This window comes from Excalfactoria chinensis, chromosome 1, assembly GCF_039878825.1.
Source record: "Excalfactoria chinensis isolate bCotChi1 chromosome 1, bCotChi1.hap2, whole genome shotgun sequence".
Lineage (NCBI taxonomy): Eukaryota > Metazoa > Chordata > Aves > Galliformes > Phasianidae > Excalfactoria > Excalfactoria chinensis.
The window spans coordinates 129,796,297-129,815,997 of record NC_092825.1 but is presented as its reverse complement, the minus strand read 5'-3'; the positions used below and the strand labels follow the sequence as shown (position 1 = coordinate 129,815,997).

Genomic DNA, 19,701 nt, shown 5'->3' with positions numbered 1-19,701 from the left:
GAATGGTTTAGGTTGGAAGAGACCTTTCAAATCATCTGGTTCCAACTCCCAGGCTATAGGCAGGGACATCTCCCTCTAGACCAAGTTGCTCAAACCCCCTTTCAGGCTGGAGTTGAATGCTCCCAGGATCCTGTTCCCTTCTGAAATGAGTTCAAGCGCATGAAGGTGGGAAAAATCAGGATACGTATGAAACATTTCACTAATTGTTTAGATCATTTTGATTTTGTAACTTCTGTCTTTCTATTTCTTCTGGGGCTTCTCTCATGGTCTTTGAGCTCTCTTATATTTTGGGGCCTCATCTTGCAATCTCCACCATGTGGATAGACCTTTTCAACCTAGCCCCTCCATGTGCTGTGATGAGCGCCAGGCGGGGTGACCTGCTCTACAGAAATGAGAGGGAGTTTGATGACAAATTGCTGGGAATAAGCAGCAACTTTGTGTATTTTCTGCTCAATATCCAGCATAAAAAAAAATCAGACACAGGTTTGTTAGTGCATTACTCAGATTATAGTGGGGTTATTTAGAGGCTCCTATCAGTGGTGTGTCATGCCCTGAAAATTAAAAGCAATGGTGTTTCCACTGCAACATTAAAACCTCAAGCATCTTATTTGAATATATGCATATTCAATATAAACACTGCTCAACTAGTGCATTTCATACAGACTCTTTTCCTTTTCTTTAAGGTAAAAAAAATTCCACAGGAGCATGATAAACATGAAAAACCTGCATTTCAGTCAGCAAGTCATTCAGTATTTCAGATGTTCAGGTTAGTGTTTTGCAGTAGTAGTCTCAAAGATTCATATATTTCAAATGTAAGCCTTAAGGCAAAGAGGAGGAGAGTTGTTTCATATATTTGAACTACATTACCACGAACAAGATAAACAGTTCTTGTATTCTTGTGGAAAAGTTAATAACTCATGTGATACAACATCATTTTAATCGAGACAGCAATCAGTTCACATTACAAACCTTATAATTGAGGTAATGTAATCAATATAAGTAATCAACTATAATAAGCAATTAAGTATCTAACTATATCAAGCAATAACTAAAATTACAGCCTTTAATAATATCAGTAATTGCATCATTAGAAACTTAGCTTTACCAATGGCTTTTACACAAATTTTTCACTACATGAAATAGCAACTGTAGGTATCATTGGAAGGTCCACAGCTCATCCTGAGAAACATCATACAGCTAAACATAACTAAAGAAAAACAAGTCTGATTCTAATGTCAGGCTTGGATATAGCACTGGTCTGATGCACTAAGGCAGAAGTAGTCTTCCTCCTTGGAGTCTTGTGTGGCCCCAGCTCTCCAGTACAGCCAAAGCAGCCACCTCTGATGACATACCATTTGCAGCACAGCAGCCCTCAGGTGAGCAGCGTCTTTCAGCAGTCCTGCACACACTTCTGTGCAGCCTGCCACCACCTGTGCCTGCAGCAGCTAAAGGTTCCGGCCTGCTGAGCCTCCATGGAGATGTGTGGAGGTGGCAATTCTTGCTTCTTTAACTTGTCGCCCGTGTGCTTATGAAGACTGACAGACCTATCCTCTCACATTCATGCCAGGCAAAGTAAGGCCAGAAGTCACTGGGGAAAAAAAACCAAAAGACTATTTGGAGAGGACTTAACTGTTCCAAACCGAATTTTATTCATATGGAACAGGCCTATCTGTGCACATCATGTACCAATGGGTCAACTCCTGCATCCAGAGGCCTTTTCCTTGGCTACAGCTGTAATACCAGTCCTGAAATATTTCCCAAATAAAGAACAGGAGCTACCACAGGTAGGACGTATCAGTAGACTTCATGTTCTTCCTGTAACTTTCTATACTTTCCCATCTTACTTCCTTTCACAAGGCAGAGAAACCACAAAAGATGCTTTTCCAGTCGCAGTCTTTCAGACATTTCTCCATAGAGTTAAGGGTTTTATTTTCTAGCATCTGGATTTCCTTTCAGGGCTGTCATTTTTCAGAACTTGGGATTTTGTACAATCACGGCATTCCAAATTGCTGTCAGCCACATGCTCACAGCCAATTTATCATGTGTTTCAGTATTTGTAGCCAATGCAAGAGAGATGGAGGTGCCACTGCTAGTTTAAGTACTTAAGCATCTTAGTACTTCAGTCACTGACTGAAGGAACATGCCTGCTCAAGCCAATGTATCAAAGGCCTGGAGCCACATCCTGGCACTCCTATAAGATCAGTCCTGATGCGGAAGGAGGAGAAGAAAAGTCTACATTTCCCTGTGGTGATGACAGGCAGCCCCAGCATACTGGTCCTTCCTGAAGGGCTCCTTTCCCTGTGCTCCATCCTGCCCATTGACTCCTGCTGTTGGGCTCCCATCCCTTCCCAAGTGCTCTCTAAAATACAGAAGTTACGAAAATAATGTCATTATTACACAAATTCCAGTGCATCATATGAGGAACACTATTTTAACAATTATCTGCAAACAATGTGTACCAAAGTTCAACTTATCACAGATCAAAGATGAGGATTCTGTGGTCTACCGGGATATTAAAGATTCTCTATCAAGCACAAGAGAAAGCATTGGTCTGTAAGAAGCTAACTGGTTTATAATGGTCATTGTAATTAGTTTGTTTTCCATGAGCTGATATGCGTTCAGTATTTGGAACAAAGAATGTAGAGAGGGCGAAGGATATTATTTCTTCCCTTTTCTTAAAATAGTGAAGTTATGCAAGATAAATTGCTTTCTGAAAACCTCTTCTACTCCAGAAATTGCAAAATGAAAACTGAATTGCACACGTGAATAAATGTTGAAAGCAACAGTAAAAAAAACCCAAAACACTTTACTTCTGATTTCAGGAGGTATAATTGTGTGCTTCATGTGGAAGTTGCAAGTCCCAAGGGCACACAGTAGGTTTTTTTTTCCTTGCCTACAGCACTTTCTTGCTGTGGTGTTGAGGATGCTAATGCATACCTTATATCTAAATGTTCCTTAGTGTTCTCCGTGTCACAGCCTATATGGAAGCTGTTAATTACCTTTTAAAAATACACAAAAATTCTTTTGGGAATGTACTGAAGGACTGAGAAGCAGTTCTTAACCAGAGAGATATAGAAATGGCAAAAGATCTGTAACATTGCCTCTCATTACTTGTACAGGGTGGGAGCTAATCTGCTGTAGTTCAGATCCCAAAACCATGATCCACTCTATCTGCTTTCTCAGATTGCTGTTATGTTGGCAACTTGTTTAATGAGATTCTTTGGAGGCTCTTTGGTCTGTATGCTCCCATGTGCTGCCTCATGCCTTCAGCTACAGAGTCAGTGTAAATGAAGATAAATATGCTTCATTGAATTATTAAGGCTGGAAAAGGTCACTAAGACCATGTGGTACAACCACCAACCCATCACCACCGTGCCCACTAAACCATGTCACCCTTTCATTTCTCTCTCTCTAGAAAAGCATGAACGTTGGTTGCCAAGAATATGCCTTTGTTCATATCTTCATGCCTGCTTTCATAAAGCTGACAGAGAACCTGATCTTGAAAGGAGTGATTATCTCTGGAACACCCCGAGCTGCTGGCACAAGGCTGAGCTGGCACATAAGAATTGTGCTTTGGTTTGCTCTTAGGATTGAACTTGAAAAATCTTGGCAGCTCATCTGCTATTCGCTGCCATCTATGCTGTAGATGAAAAAGACCTACAATAATGTAATAGAGAAAAACAAGTAGAAAATAAAACACTTCAAGTTAATGAGCCACTAAAAACATTAGTCTGATTTTAAACTACTCAGTTTTATTTATATTAGTCTTTCAGATGTGCCTGGACCTGTTTTCTGGTCCCCAGGGCAACTGGTGTGGAAAAGCCCAAGTCATTACTGTTATGTCTCATAGAGTGACAAACAGAGTGGTGATGTCCAAATTGCTTATTGGGAATGGTTGTTGGTCCATGCTATTTCAAACCAGGCACCAAAGTTATTTTGGAAGAGTGACAGCTTGCCAAGGCCAAAACTATCACAGGCAGAATTCTAACAACCTAATGGGCTGGATAATCAAGTTTCAGGCCTGGGAATGGTTCCTGGCACTCTTTCATCTACACTTCTATTGATGCATTCAGGGAAGCTAAGACTAAATAAATACTGTAATTGGAAAAAAAATAGCCCTCACCATATAATTGTTACAGTAAATTATTAACAAAATTATGTTTTATGTCTGTGAAGTGTGGGATAAATTTCAGTCAATATCATTTACACTACGTTTCCATTTTCAGAAAGTGCACTATATGTAAAGGAGGTGGAATTTTCCCTATGTTATCCAAAATACGTGCTCTCCAAGGAAACAAAAACAGGAGTGGAAAAATGTACTTTCCATACCTCAGTTAAAAGCCACACAAAACCATGCTCCAAAGACATTATGTCAAATTCATCAAGGATGCTATTCGAAGAATACTCTCCTTATTCTCCTTACGCAAGTGATGTATTGCAGTGCTCTCACTATCAAGGAAAACGTGTTGCTTTTCTAAACTTGGTATATGCAGCCAGCAAAACCAAAACCCTCTATATTTGGGCTGAATCTTATGTAAAGGTGTAAAGCCTTTCCTCTTACTTGTCTGCTCATCATTCACAGGCTCTAGTACACATGCATGCAAAATACGGAAGTAAAAACCATATAAAAAGATCAGGGAGAGCTATTTTCATCCATAGGGTTCTATTCCGAGCAACTCTGATTTGCCTGCAATGAAGAGAATTATTAGCTATCCAAGTTTTTGGTTTGGTGTATGCATATAAATACATAAATAGAATAGAATAACAGCTTTGTAGCTACTAGTATTGCTGTAAGCAGTTGCATCAAGGACTGGTGGCTCTTGCAGGTTCATTCACAGTCTACAGTGAACAATATTAAAAGACAAAGTATTTTTGAGCAGTTCATCAAGAACAGTGTCATAGCTTTGAAATATGTCTCATTTGCCTTTGTTTTGAAAGAGGCCAATAAAATCCAACAGGTGCTAATGCAGTGTGACATACTGTTGGATAATTTTCAAACACTTGGTGTATGTCATGTCTCACTCATGTAAATGCCTTAATAGCACCTCTGTGACTTGGAAATCAAATTGACTCTTATAACAGTTAACAGTTCAGCACCCACAATTTACCCATATTTAAAAGCTGCATGCTTTAAATATTGAGTTCTGTGAATCTCTGTGTAAAGTCACTGTTATCTATCCTTTCTTATTTTTATACACCCTATCGTCACTCATTTGAATTGATTTGGAATTACCAGATTGACTGCATATACAGATGTATTTAGAAGAAATAGAAAGCTGCCTATAGCAGAGCAGAGGGCCTGCTTTTCAAAATTAGGTGAATGCTGGAATGTACACACTTGCCATGACTGTGAATGTAGATATACTGACTGTATTCACAGTGGTTCCTTCCATGACACAGCTCTGATCTTTTTGCTGCATGGCAGTATGAAGCAATAATAGCTGGTATGGCTTAATCAGTCGTCTCTCTTTTGGGGACAGTGCTGTTTCTAGCATTTCACAAGCACTCACAGATAAAAACTGCTTTCTCCATCAAAGACCACATCAATAAAAGGACCTTTAAAAAACATACATACATACACATATATATATATATTATTATTATTTTAAATAAGAGGACGGAGATGTGAAGAGTAGTAAATCTATGTGAGCCAAGAGACAGAACATTTGACTTGGAAGGGACCTTTAAAGGTCAAGTAGTCCAACTCCCCTGCGCCTATGGCTAGATGAAGTTGTTTGGAGCCCCAGCTATCCTGACTTTTAATATCTTCAAGGACAAGAATACAATGCATGTCTGGGCAACCTGTTCCAGTGCCTCACCTCTTTTATTGTAATAAAAACCTTTTTTCTTCCATCCAATCTAAATTTCCCTTCTTTTAGTTTGAAACCATTTCCCCTTGTCCTATCACAGCAGACCCCATGAAAGCATCTATCCCCTTTTTTTCTTGTAGCCTCCACTTAGATGCTGGCCATAAAAGTGAAATTCCTTTTGCCAATATACCAAATGTTCCAGTTGTTGACCCTCTGGATCCATCCAACCCTCCTCAAGTAATATTTCCTCATCAGCAGGACTGAGAAGAATACCACCTGGTTCCCCGTGCCTTTGACCATCTCTCATTTCCAGGATCTTCCAGGATAAAACTGGAGCTTGTTATTGTTGGGGATATGATGGACACCTTTTTTTCATGGATTTGCTTCTCATGCTAGAAAAAGACATTTGAACAGCTCATTCTTCTCCCGTATCACCCCCATTTCATCCCCAAGCAACAGATGAATCAGTGCTGCAGGATGACACTATGAAAAGTACAGTGTGGCCTTTGGCTGATCCTATGCTTGCTATGCTAGCAGAGAAACTGCAATCCCGTTAGCTCTCCCAGTCAGATCTGTTCCTGGAAGTCATGGCTAAAGGTTGATGCCTTTCCAGGCCTGTGGAAGAATGTTGTCCTAGCTCAAGACATGGCATGCTGTTTGTGTGGTATTTACATTTCCTCTTGAGAAAATAGTAGTTACTAATGCACTTTTTCTTGCACTTGTGTGATATAAATATTTTTGGATGCAGGAAATTAACCTTTCCCTAACCCTTAGGAAATGGTATCCAAACATTCTTAGGTTTGCTAGAGTAATCAGAGAAGCCAACACGTTGGAAGAGCTTTATTCATTGACCTCTCTGCATTCCTGCCTAACTCTGCATTTCTACTGATAGATGTATTTTGGGTCAGCAGATTTATACAGTTCACACTTCATTATCTAACAAATGTAGAATACTGAGAAGTGATCATAAAGAGCATAGCTCTTTCTGCAATTCCTAGGTTAGTACTAGATAGGCCAAAAAGCTTTAAAGCCCAGGCTGATGCAGTGAAGGTTAGTTGACACTAATTTCTGCTAAAAACCAAAGTGAACTTTTGCTTGAAAGTTATCATGGAAAGAGGAAACAGCAGATAGTGAGATTCCATCTTCTCTCTTGGAAGTGGTCTGATTGACATTGGTGATGATGGCATTTGAGTGCTTTGAAGGTCCAGATCATGACTTGGGACTAGATAAGTGACAAAAAGTTGAAAAACTATTTTATGATAATATAAGTCATTCTCACACTTTGGTTTGGGATTTATACCAGATCACATAGAACTCTTCAGCTGCCAAATGCTCCCTAGGCAAGTATGTTTGTATCCTGAAACTGGCTGAGGCATGCACCCACTAGCCTTCAAGTGGACTTTTGCCAAGTTCAGAAACACACATCTTTCATCTAGCCAAGGACATCTCATTGTGTCCCTCCTCTGTGTCAGCTGTGGGAATTGTCACAGGCAAAACTGAAATTACGAGCAGCGAAATACATCTTTTACAATAACCATAAATGAAAAAGAAGACAAAAACAAATTTATTGCAGAATACTTCCCCTGGAATGCTTTCATTTCTTCATTATTCTTTGTTGTTGTTATTCTTTTGTTTCGTTTGGTGGTTTTGAAGTGAATGAAGTAAATGGAATGCTTAAAGTTTCAGGTATTCTACCTTGTTTCACTTATGGACATTGCTGAAATCCCTTAAAAGAAAGTCACATAACTTGAGGACATATTGGTGAAGTAATTCTTTGTGCTGATTAAGAAGCTGCCAGGAAAAAGAGTGACTGGGCCATTCTCACAGAGTAGTGCTGTTTGACATTGGGGAAGGAAGTATTTTAATCCCAGGTGATGTCCTCTCAAGATAGTTGACTGGGACAGTGAAAAGTAAATGATTCAGCTTAATGGAGCTGTAAACATCCGGCATGGGGATATGAGACACAGTGCTTTCAAACTTCCTCCAGACTGAGTACTTTTCTGTATATTCTTCTCTTTACAGGAACCTAGGCCTTTGTATAACAGAAGATGCCAGTTTTATTCAAGTGGAGTAGGATTCCTATATGATGCCTACCAAACAGAGGTAAACAAAGTTGCTTCCTCATATGTTCATTTCTCTTGTGTTTCAAGGGGCTGGGGAGGAGGAAGGCAGTTATAAGAGAGTGTCTCTGTGCATGTAGGTTGATGGTAACCCAACTGTTTTTCCTTTCCCACAAGTGAATCCCCATCTGTCTGAGCTCTGATGACTGCAAATCATTACAATCAGTAAGATTATGAGTCATCATCAAAGTTTATATCCAACACACTACTCTGGGATTTGAATGATTACCAGTGCGTATATATTATATAAGAGATGTCTGAAATGTTTTTATCACATTGACTTTCTCTAAGGAGGTTTTTGTTGACCCACATTGTCCAGAAGACTTCAAATATTCTCTGTATTTATCCAGCATAGGCCAAAAATGTCTGCGGTTTGTATGCAGCTTTTATTATCTCAAGGACATTAAATGACATGAAAAGTGCCTATACCCAAAGGCTATAGCCTCTGGAGAAATCCAGATTTAGTTTCTTTTCCTATTTTTCATTTTAGTATTATGGTAAATTGATGGGAGTGAAAAGGAAATCAGGCAGAGCAGGATGGAAAACAAACTTACAAAAAGCTTGATGTTCATTTGTTCTGTTAATAATTCTAGATAGGTTAGCAAAGTCTATTACTAACCTAAGCAGTTAATATTGCTTAAATCTTGCTAGGGCATTCTGCTGTTGTTTCCACAAAATGCATGCCAAAAATGTTTCATTGACATCCTTGCTTCAAGAGCTACCCAGACAGACTCTATCCTCTTCCAACATATCCATGCACATTCAGGCACAGATACCCTCCACATAATGCTTCTGATTCCTCTTTTGAGTGTTAAGCTTGGGTCACATTGACTTCAACTCCCTGCAGGTGACCCCAGCCTCAGGCTTCTGCCTGGAGAGATCTCCTTAGCTCTGCAGATGTTGGGAATGTCTCAGTTTGGGCCACCCTGAACTCCTTTCTCTGTTCTAGCAAAAAGTTCACCACAGACATATATTTTAAAAAGTGTGGTTAGTTTGTAATAACATTCTTGTCTGGTTGTCTATGGAGCTGGAGTCAGTGTGTGCTAATTCAGTTACTGATCCATTGCATCTGAACTTGGCCTTTGCTTTCCTGAAGTCAGCCAGCTGGGTGAGCAGGAGAACTGCTTTGCATTCCAGGCGAACACCAAACCAGGAAGAGAGATTGTTTTCTGAGAGTGAGTTTCCTTTTGATTGCCATATCTAGCTTCTGAGTGGTCTCCAGCTCATGGAGTCTGGTGGATACATTTCTTTTATTTGCTCAAAGCAAAAATAATTAGATTTTCTTGCAGTTTCTATGAGGTGGCAACATCTCTTGAATTGTGCTGAGGGGATAGACAGGCAAAAACAGCCACCATATGAAAAAGTTAAATGTCTGGTCACTGAAATGGAAAAATATGACTTGACATGCAAGACACCCACAAATGGACTGTTTCCACCACCCTTGCTCACACCACACAGAAATTTGTTTATTTTGGTTTATCCACCGATCACCTAAAAAGGATTGTCTTGCTCTTTACATGCTTTAAAAATGCAGTGATAAAAATAGACAACTACAATAACTCCTTTGGCCAAATATTTTATACATTTTGAAGCTTCAAAGTAACTAAATCATTCTATGATTCTGTGTCCAAGATCTTGGTCATAGAATCATAGAATTACCCAGGTTGGAAAAGACCTTGAAGATCATCAAGTCCAACTGCAGCCTAACCAGTACCTAACTCTAACAACCCTCTGCTAAATCATATCCCTGAGTACCACATCCAAACGGCTCTTAAACACATCCAGGGATGGCAATTCAACCACCTCCCTGGGGAGCCCATTCCAGTACCTAACTACCCTTTCTGTAAAGAAGTTCTTCCTAATATCCAACCTAAACTTGCCCTGGCGCAACTTGAGGCCATTTCCCCTCGTCCTGTCACATGTCACTAGTGAGAAGAGACCTGCCCCACTCTCACTGTAAGAACCTTTCAGGTACTGGAAGACGGCAATACGGTCTCCCCTCAGCCTCCTTTTCCCCAGACTAAACAGCCCCAGCTTCCTTAGCCTCTCCTCGTAGGGCTGATTCTCCAAGCCCTTCACGAGCCTCGTTGCCCTTCTCTGGACCTGCTCCAGTACTTCCATATCTTGTGCTGACGTGCCCAAAATTGGACACAGTACTCAAGGTGAGGCCTCACCAATGCCGAGTACAGGGGCAGGATGACTTCCTTAGTCCTGCTCACCACACCATTCCTGATGCAAGCCAGGATGCCATTGGCCTTCTTGGCCACCTGGGCACACTGCTGGCTCATATTCAGCCGACTGTCCATCAGCACACCAAGGTCCCTTTCCGTCTGGGAGCTTTCCAGCCACACCTCCCCAAGCCTGTAGGGTTGCTTGGGGTTGTTGTGACCAAAATGCAGGACCCAACACTTGGCCCTATTGAAACTCATGCCATTAACCTTGTCCCATCGATCCAGTCTATCCAGGTCCCTCTGTAGTGCCCTTCTCCCCTCAGGCAGATCAACACTCCCTCCCAACTTAGTGTCGTCTGCGAACTTACTGAGGGTGCACTCAATCCCCTCATCCAGATCAATGAAGATGCTAAACAGAAGTGGCCCCAGCACCAAGCCTTGGGGGACACCGCTCGTGTCAATATTTTCCACTCAATAATACATTTTACATGCATTTTACAAACAAAATACTTATCAGCTGTTAACAGCATTTTTTTTTCCCCTGTATTTTCTGTCCTGCTAGTTTTTAAAACATAGAAGTTCTATAAGATTTCAAATTCAAACTAAAGATCTCAGGAAAAAAAAGGTGAAAGCCTTTCAATTGGACTGTAGATCCAAATAGAAGATAAATACTTACCAAACTTAAGGATTCATTATAAGGATTTCTTGTCTGGATTGAGAATGGTTTATGTGTTTCCACCTTTACTGTACTAACATCTGCCCAGTCCGTGCAATTCCTGCTCACAGAAATGAAGCTTTTCAGCTTTATATTCAGGAGCCTGCAAAATAAATCTTTTGGGCTTTATAATCAGGAGTCTGCTGTGAATGGTAGTTATTTGCTGGAGCGCTTGGATCTTCTGTGAGTGGTTTTGTTTGTGGGTTTGGATATTGTTGCTGTTGTTGTTCTTAATTATTTCCTTTCCTTGGGAGGATGTTACTGACAGGCAAGAGCTTCCATTTACTAGAAACTCCTCAGAGAAACTGAAATTTTTGCCCATTTCCCCACTAGAAAGGATGGTATATGCAGTGGCTTACCATAGTGCGTCTCCCAGGACACACTGTCACTGTGTCACTGTTGTAGGGATTGACAGGAATGGGTTTTAGCAAAGTAGTGTGGAGCACTGTAACAGCGACTGAAAACATTGCTGTGCCCTGGCACACCATCCTTCTGCTTAGCAGTGAGTGACACTGTAGTACCTGCATCTTGGGGGTCAGTATGGTGACTTGTATGTTGCACCGAAGCACTGAGATTAAAAGTCTGTCTCTTCTTTTTTTTTGACAGGTGACATGTTATACCTTAAACACCAGGTGCCAGCTGAAAGTGAAGAGTAACACGTGCTATTGCTGTGACCTGTACAACTGTGAGAAGTAAGTGCCTGTGTGCAGCCAGTGGCCCCTGAGAAATCCCTGGTTGTTTGTCCTTCTGCATCAGTGATGGTGAAATTTCCCCTTAGGTCTGGAGAAGCAACTCAAGGGGCTTGTATGCTGAGTAATGCAGTTCCTTGGTCACTGGTATCCAGATGTCAATGGACGGGAGCTCAGGTGTTATCTGTTGGTGTAGTCATTTGTCTTAAGTATATCACAGCTCTTTGCTGTATGATCAAATCCAACCACTCTGTCATAGCTCCGTCAGGATTTACGGGTGATTTTGCAATGCGGTTTTCTCGCTAGATGTAATCAATCATTTCTTCTACCAAAATGGGGAAGACAAAATGAATGGAAACAGCGGTGGCCATATATAGAGATCATGCTGCAGGCAAATGCAGAGTTCTTTTTTAGTAATAACTTCTGTATGCATGGGATTTTACTAAGTTGCCATAGGATAAATACAGAGGGTCTTGTGAGTGCTTCCTGAAGCTGTCCATATGACTTCATCATTACTGAAGCGTGAGAAGCCAGAAGAGAAGAAGGGAGGAAATGCCTGGATATCCTTACAGAGATCAGCAGAAGATTATCACAGGGCTGCCATGCAGTCATTTATCAGCAGTACAACAGTGGTTAAGAAGACTACATCACGGCCAAGTCCAAGGGTGTATAGTGAGGAATAGAAATGGAATGAACTCACACAACTGGCTGGCCACCTGGACTGTAGATTTCAATGACAAGCAGCGCCATGACTTGCCACGTACAAAAAGCTGAAGAGAATTTCCTGGGGTGCAACTTCTGTCACATTAATTCTCCACACAGCTCACGATCATCCTATCATGCACTTATCATGCCTCTGTAACCTATAGTTCACATAGAGTCCCTCTTCTTTCTTTTCCTCTGTGTATTTCACATCTTTCTTCCTTCCCATGTCTCTTGTCTTGCATTTTTTTGTTTCTTTTCACATATAACCAGCCCTGAGTAACCTCAGTTCTCTGTCAGCTTTGACCAGCATGCTACCAGACACATATAATTCCAACGTATGACAGTGAGTCTGGCAATATGAGGTAATACACAAGATTTATGTATGAAAGAGTTGCTTTTGCCCAGCACTAAGGCAGGTACTGAGAAGACTGACAGGAGATTGTTTTCAGGTTTTGCAGTAGAACATTGCACAATTTCAGCAAGGCCATGTGGATTGACTCCACAACATGCCTGGTTGACAGTGACCACTGCAGTGTAGAAATACAAACAAGCACATTTCTGGGTATTATAGACTTTGACATCTTTATACTGTACTTTGTAGCATCTGTTCATTTGGAACTGCAGACACCGTAAACAAATGTGGTCAACTGGCAAAGTCTCCGTTCATGTGGTTGAATTAATACTTGAGCAACTTGCTGGAGATGCCAGCAGATTTCCAGGTGGACTGGGAAAAATAGCTGTGCTGAGCATGTTTTAGCTAGTAGCTAAATGGCAAGGGCAGCACCCATAACCAGGTTATCTCTTTGTTCAGAGATAACAAAGAGATAGGATACCTTGCTTGTGCCAACACCGATCAACTAAACTAGAGTTGGTATCTGTAGAACTAAATGTCTAATGGTTATTTTAGCCAAGCAGGGCTTTCTTCAGTTCATCCGAGCAGTGTTAACATCCATAGGTGGGAGTGTGAATTAAGTACTTTGCCAGAGAGGAAAGTAAGCAGGAGGGATTCAGATCCTCTGGTTCTCTTTGTTTTGTGCAAAACATAGCAGTGACGCTGTCTGCATTCCCTTTCAGTTCAGAGCAGTCCTCCAGCTACTACGAATTTCTTGGAGTGAGCAGCTGTCAGGATGTGGTTCACCTGTATAGGCTGCTGTGGTCCTCTACAGTCCTGAACATCATCGGGCTGTTTCTGGGGATCATCACAGCAGCCATTCTTGGAGCATTTAAAGACATGGTAAGGCTTCCAGTTTTTTGTCTTCTGTAATGACTTCTGCGCTTGCTGATGTTATCAAGTGAGTTAAAAACCAAGCATTAAGTACACAAAATAGGCACTTTAAACATGTTTCCTGTGTGGTCTGGGAGTCTGTAGCCACATATTTAGGCTAAGCAGTTGCCAGCTGCTCACAGCTAAGTAGGTCAGGTCCGGTCAATACATGAGTGGAAGGGGAAAAACAGACGTCTGCATGAACAGATGCCGGCGCTTCATTTGTGACATCTTTTATTTCCTTCTAATTCAGCACTGAACATGTGAGCAAGAGCAGAGTTAAAGGTTACGAGTTTGTAGATAACATAAAACTCAAGTCCATGGTGTGATGATTTATGTACTTGTTTTCCCAAGAACAGGGATTAACACTGAAGGACCTGTCAAGTTTTTATTCACATAATTATTTTCAGGTCACATTAACCTCCTCCGTTGTTTCACCGAAGATTGCCACACTCTAGCTGCTCCCTGTGCCACACAGATAGATACATGCCACTGCTTTCAGAAGAGGCTGTGTGCCAGGGGAAATGGACCAGTGCAGTGACTCCCAATGGGGTGGGCGCACAGAAGCATAGATGATCCCCCACCCAAAATTGAATTGAGCAGGTGAAGGTGTGGGGATAGGGCTGAAGCGCAAGAGCAGAAGCGTTGTGTGAGAACAGCAAATGTCTGCTGGTGACAGCAGCAAATTCCTTGTGACTATTCACATGGAAGAGAAGTGATTAGAAGGATGAAAGGAAAGAAGAGAGAGATGAAACAGGGAGTAGTATCCCCTTTGTGGCCTTCCTGCATTTCTGGGGCATCACCTGCCAGAAGTGACGGATGGTTAAATTCTCTAGGCATCCACTCTTTACAAAAATATCTTCCACTACCAGCAGCAAGTTACTGCTCCTTGATGCAGATACTGAGGCAGTCCTGGAGAATGGGTGGCTGCAGAGGGTAGGAGGTATCTCAGAGAGGACGCAGCCATGTTAACTAGAGTATGAGCTACCAAAAGCTCAGAACTGATGGCAGCTGAATCTTCTTGTCCTGAATGTTGTGATGGCGGCCCTTTCGTCCCTGTGCCCTACTATCTGCCTCTGTATAGCAGATCCCTCCATTCTGTGATACCCAGCTGCAGGAGCAGACTGTGAAGAAAGGGACAGGATGGGGCAGAATTATAGAATCATTAAAGTTGAAAAAGACCTTTGAGACTATCTAGTCCAACCATCAATCAGCCTATCACCACCATGCCCACTAAACCACGTCCCTCAGTGCCACATCCGCATGGATTTTGAACACCTCCAAGGATGGCGACTCCAAGCCCTCCCTGGGCAGCCTGTGCCAGCACATCACCAAAGAGTTGCCTACTGTCTGCTGCCTTGCACCCAGCTGGCAGCAGAAGCATACAAGGGCCTTAAAACCATGCAACACAGCACAGCCATAAGTTTGTATGCTAAAAGTTTGCAAATGTTTGTGCCTTTCTTTAACTTAAAGCAAGCAATCACACTGAACCTTTGCATGTAAGCAACGTGCAGCTGACCCTTCCTTTGTGTGAGGGGACCTTTGCAAGGAGCTAATAGCAAACAGCAGCTAGCTAAATGGGAACAGCTACAGCTGCTTGAGAGAAGCTTTCTTAGTGCTTCTTGCTGAGCCAGGGCTATTAGTGCTTCCCTGAGATTTGAAAAGCTGTGGAGAGCCAGACTGTACCCATGAAATCTGCCTTGCATCAGCCCAGGCTTAAATAGGATTTGGACTGAAGCTTTGTAGTGGGAGTGAGCTCCAGCCCAGGCAGACCTCAGTGCTGCAAGGGGGGGGGGGGGGGGGGAGGGGGGGGGTATCACTGCATTGCTCCTAAGGGACAGCAAACTGAGGAGACATTCCTGGGAGAACTGCTCTCCATGTCCTGGTGCATTCCCTGTGCTGGGAAGCAGAGCTTGGGGCTAGCCCTAAGTCATTCAACCAGGTGGCAAAAAGCCTTGAAGGGGATGTACGGCAACTTAACCCAGCACTCTGCTGGAGTGGGTCTGTTGGGGCTCCAAGTAAGAACTGGACCTGAATAAGCTGTTTAATATCTCCTCTGCTGCAGGAGCGGAAAAAACACCTCAGTAGCTTAAGGAGAATTTATGTTCATCAGCCCAGCACAGGATGCATGCTGTGTTTGTGAAAGGGTTAATAAATGAGCGATCCAAATTGAAATAACTATTCCTTGCTCCAGATTGTGCTTTTTCAGGGGTTCTTTTGAGGTACAGAACACATCAGCTTTGCTCATGTGCTGTTTGCTTTAAATGAAAAGGGGTAACTTGTAGGGGGCCAAGAAAACATCAAACTTAAGAAGGAGAGAAGGGAGACTGAGAGAAGGGAGAATGGAACTGAGATAAGAAAAGGCTTCAAAACTTGTGGGAGGACAACTGCCTTTCTTTCAGGATGTCACTTGCAGCCCACTGCAGTGCCCTAGGGCACAGCTCCGAGGTTGGCTTCCAGGAAACACAAGGCTGGCCAACTACTCCAACAAAGCATCTTGTTTATCTCTACAGAATGCTGGCAACCAAAACACACTGCAAGGAGAGAGAGTCTGAAAAACAGGGTAGTTGCTTCTTATACTCATCACATTTTTGATAGAAAAGAAGTATTCTTATGGTTGTTGCAGGTTTTCTTTCCTGTGACACATTCTCTGCAGACCCTGGCGTGCTCCCTGTGGCTTTGCTGTGTGCCAGAGAGCTGTGCTGGCCCAGTGGGAAACACTTTATCCTCTCCTGAGCCTTGGGGTATCAGCTCTCTGCAGACCCTGTGCCACTCGGACTGTCTGCTGTATCCACAGCAGTTGTGTCAATACCTTCCTTTTTAGGTCTACCTTGTGCATGGATATGGGACTCAGGCTAGGCGGTTACCTTAAAGTCAACTTTACCAAAAGTTTAGATTAAGACATAATGTAAACAGAAGTATCCAAAATGGTAAAATATCTTGATCGTTTCTTATGTTTGACAGGGGTACAAAAACACATGAAAAACTTTACCTGCTATTATAAAGAGTTAACTAAAACATCTCCCTTCCCTGCCCTGGTATTCATCTGATGATTTGGAGATGTTTTCCTGACCCACCTTGCCAAGGAATCTGCCTGCCTGGAGTTTAGGATTGCATTCATCTGAATGACCTCTGGTCCTGGAGGAGTGTGTTGGCTCTTTTTGTTTCTTTTATTCTCCTTGGAGTCCTTAAGAGAATCTGAACAGATGAAATATTGTTCCTGTCACTCCTCTTCCTTTTTGACCCTGCACATAGCAGGGGAATTGAAAGTAGATGATCACTGTGTTCCTTTTCAACCCAGGCCATTCTATGATTCTGTGATTCTTCCTTCACCCTGTTCAAAAATGGAAACCAAAATGAACCCCTAATCACTCATGTCTTGCAAAAGAAGGTGCACTTTGGTGTTAAAAGGACTTGTTTCAGCTTAAAACCTCTCCGTCTACCCTTGCGTTGTGGTTTAACCAGCAGGTGGCTCAGCATCACACAGTCGTTCTCTCACTCCCCCCTTCTCAGTGGGATTGGGGGTGGGAAAGAAAAACAAAGTAGAGCCCGTGGGTTGAATTAAAAGCTATTTACTAAGATAGAGAAAAAGAAAAGGGAAAAAAAAATAGCCATGACAATTATATATATATATATATATATAAATATATATATAAAACAAGTGATGTACAAGCCATTGCTCAACACCCCGGAGCTGACGCCCAGCTAGACTCCCAGTAAGCAGAAGTGAGTGAGATTCACTCCCATCGTCTTCAAAACTCTCCTTCCACATGGCGCCATATGGCATGGAATATCCCTTTGGACAGTTTAAGTCAGCTGTCTTGATTCTGTCCCCTCCTGGCTCCTCTCTCTCCCCCTTCCCCCAGCCCTTTGCTAGTAGGAACTGAGAAACTGGCATGGCCTTGGCTTTGTGCAACACTGCTCAGCAACAACTAGACATGTCAGTGTGTTATCAGCATCATTTTTCTCCTATAAACAAGACAGTGTCATAGCAGACACTGTGAAGAAAAGCAATTCTATCTCAGTTGAAACAAAGACACCTTGTATGTTACACGACTAGTTTATCATAGCAGCGCTACTAGAATACTTGATATCAGCATCTAACCAGCCTCAATACCTCATCACAGGCTCCAAGTTGATGGCCTGGTAATAAGGTGCTTGATCAGTGGATTTGGGGTGATTGACTCTGCAAACCTGCCCCCTATGACTGCTGTAATATTCGCCTCTAGCAAGTGGAGAATGCTGGTGCTACAGTTGGAGAGAACATAAAGGGATTTAGAGAGGTATCAAGAAGGAACAACCATATTCACTCATCAGGGTTTGTAAAAAGGAGATGTTTTGTACCTTGAAGATGAGAGACTTTCCTTCTCATATAAAATAGGTCTTCTGCTTTCAGGGATGGCCTTTCTCTGTGCCACCTCCTGGGGTGCTGAGTTTCTCCAAAGAGCCTGAACTGCCAGATAGTTTCATGCAAAACACCAGTCACCTAGATGATGTTGTCCATTTACAGTAAGAATGAATGCCCCCCTCCTGTCTCAACCACAGTGTGTAGGCTCTATCTGAAGGATGCTGTTGTTCATGTCTCTCATAGACAAGTCTGAAAGGAAATGCCAAAAAAACCTCCTGGCTGCTGCTTTCAGTAATTGCCTTGCAGTCACTGTATAAAAGCAAATTCCATGCTCTCATGTAAAGGAATCTGCTAATAAAAACAACGGAGGGGATAGAAACCACTGGGTTTGTCTCAGTTTGCAAAGCAGAGGGCCATTAAGATCTTTATCAGAGCCCTTGTCATCCTTTGCAAATGGTTATGTAGCATAAGGTTTTAGGAACACAAGTCACTGTCACATTCAGCTTTTTATGTTGCTTATTGTTGGTGTTGGGTTTTGTGGGTTTTTTCCTAATTTTATTGGTTGATATACAGTGAGATATTACTTCTTCCTGACTGCAGCTAAGGGGCACGCCAATAGAGTGATGAGATATGCTAAAGGATTCGATTGAACTCTGATGCAAATGAACATCTCTGTTGGTTTTGTGCAGCGGGAACGAGATAGGCATATATTGGGTGGTGCCACAGAGCCAGAACTCCATTTCACAAGTGAGTGGGAGCTGTAAAAGGAAAACAGGTGCTGTGGAAAGGGAGGTTTTTGCAGAACTGTGTAGGAAAGCTGAGAGAGGCATCAGCTAGTAACTATAGGAGAGGATCTGCAGCAAGGTGTGAAGGGCTGGGTGCTGGAGTGGATAAGAAGAGGCAGTCAAAGCTGTATGCTGTGCTTTTCAGGGTGTCTCTGGTCTGGAGTCCTGCCAGTGCTTCTGTAAGCGCTGCTAGGGAAGCACCTGCTGTCTTTTATCCAAGGAAAGAAGATTAAAATAGCCGTGTAATTCTGGCCAGAAAATTCATTCCAGATACACCCTCCTCTCATTCTGTTTACTGTTTTTTAAATGTTTATTTAAATTATTATTATGTTTTGTAGTACTGGTTCACGCTGGAAAACTGGGAGTTGTTAAATTACAATGTCATTTGTGGTGTTGGGACCAGTTTCTGCTCCAGACCCCTCTGCACAGTGCTGATGAAACTGTTGTTTTCTATGCTCAACAGGTACCTATGTCCCAAATTGCTTTCAGTGCTGCACCGCCTCCTCAGATCCTGTACAACCCTGCCCAGCAGATCCTGACATACGCTGGATTTTGTCCTTCTGCAGCAACAATTTCTACATATCCATCCTACCCGTTGCCCCTCCAGGTACAGTACAAAATGGCAACCTTCTTACTCCATCAGAAAACCTCGAGCTGTTACACAGTGCCATCTCCATCTCTGCAGTGGTAAGTCTTGGCTCCTGAAGGGTCTGGAGCAAGGCCGGGAGGTTGGATCCCAACTCACAGAGTTGTCTGTATAATCCTTTAGCCTGGGTCTAGCTCTCATGTCTGTTCTCGGATCTCACATTTTCTCTGGTCATCCTGGGGACTCTTGACTTGGAATCTCAGTGTGGGGTTAGAGCTGCACTGCAGCAGTCACAAAGGTGGAAACAGTTGTTATCCTGGGCTAGGTAAAGAAGAAGCAGATGCATCTGCATCAGTTATACATGCCTTAGCCCACATAACTCTTAGTATGGGAAACAGAAAATGAGGTCTCATCAGATGGAAAGAAACCAAGGGAGAGATGCAAATAAGAGATCTGAAAAACTGAGTGATATAGGAAGGGTTTTGGCTGGATATTAGCAATAATTTCT

The 19,701-nt window shown here is 42.4% G+C and overlaps 1 protein-coding gene across 4 annotated transcripts in view; it reads left to right on the top strand.

The window, feature by feature from the left end:
- The window catches only part of TMEM255B (transmembrane protein 255B), a 66,023-nt gene that overhangs the window by 38,655 nt on the left and 7,667 nt on the right, over positions 1-19,701 (top strand). For all 4 annotated transcript variants that reach the window (XM_072352533.1, XM_072352551.1, XM_072352543.1 and 1 more), the window contains 4 exons: positions 7,833-7,913; positions 11,423-11,508; positions 13,285-13,444; positions 19,071-19,214. In XM_072352533.1, the coding sequence (XP_072208634.1) occupies positions 7,833-7,913; positions 11,423-11,508; positions 13,285-13,444; positions 19,071-19,214 (471 nt within the window). The remainder of the gene's footprint in view (positions 1-7,832; positions 7,914-11,422; positions 11,509-13,284; positions 13,445-19,070; positions 19,215-19,701) is intronic.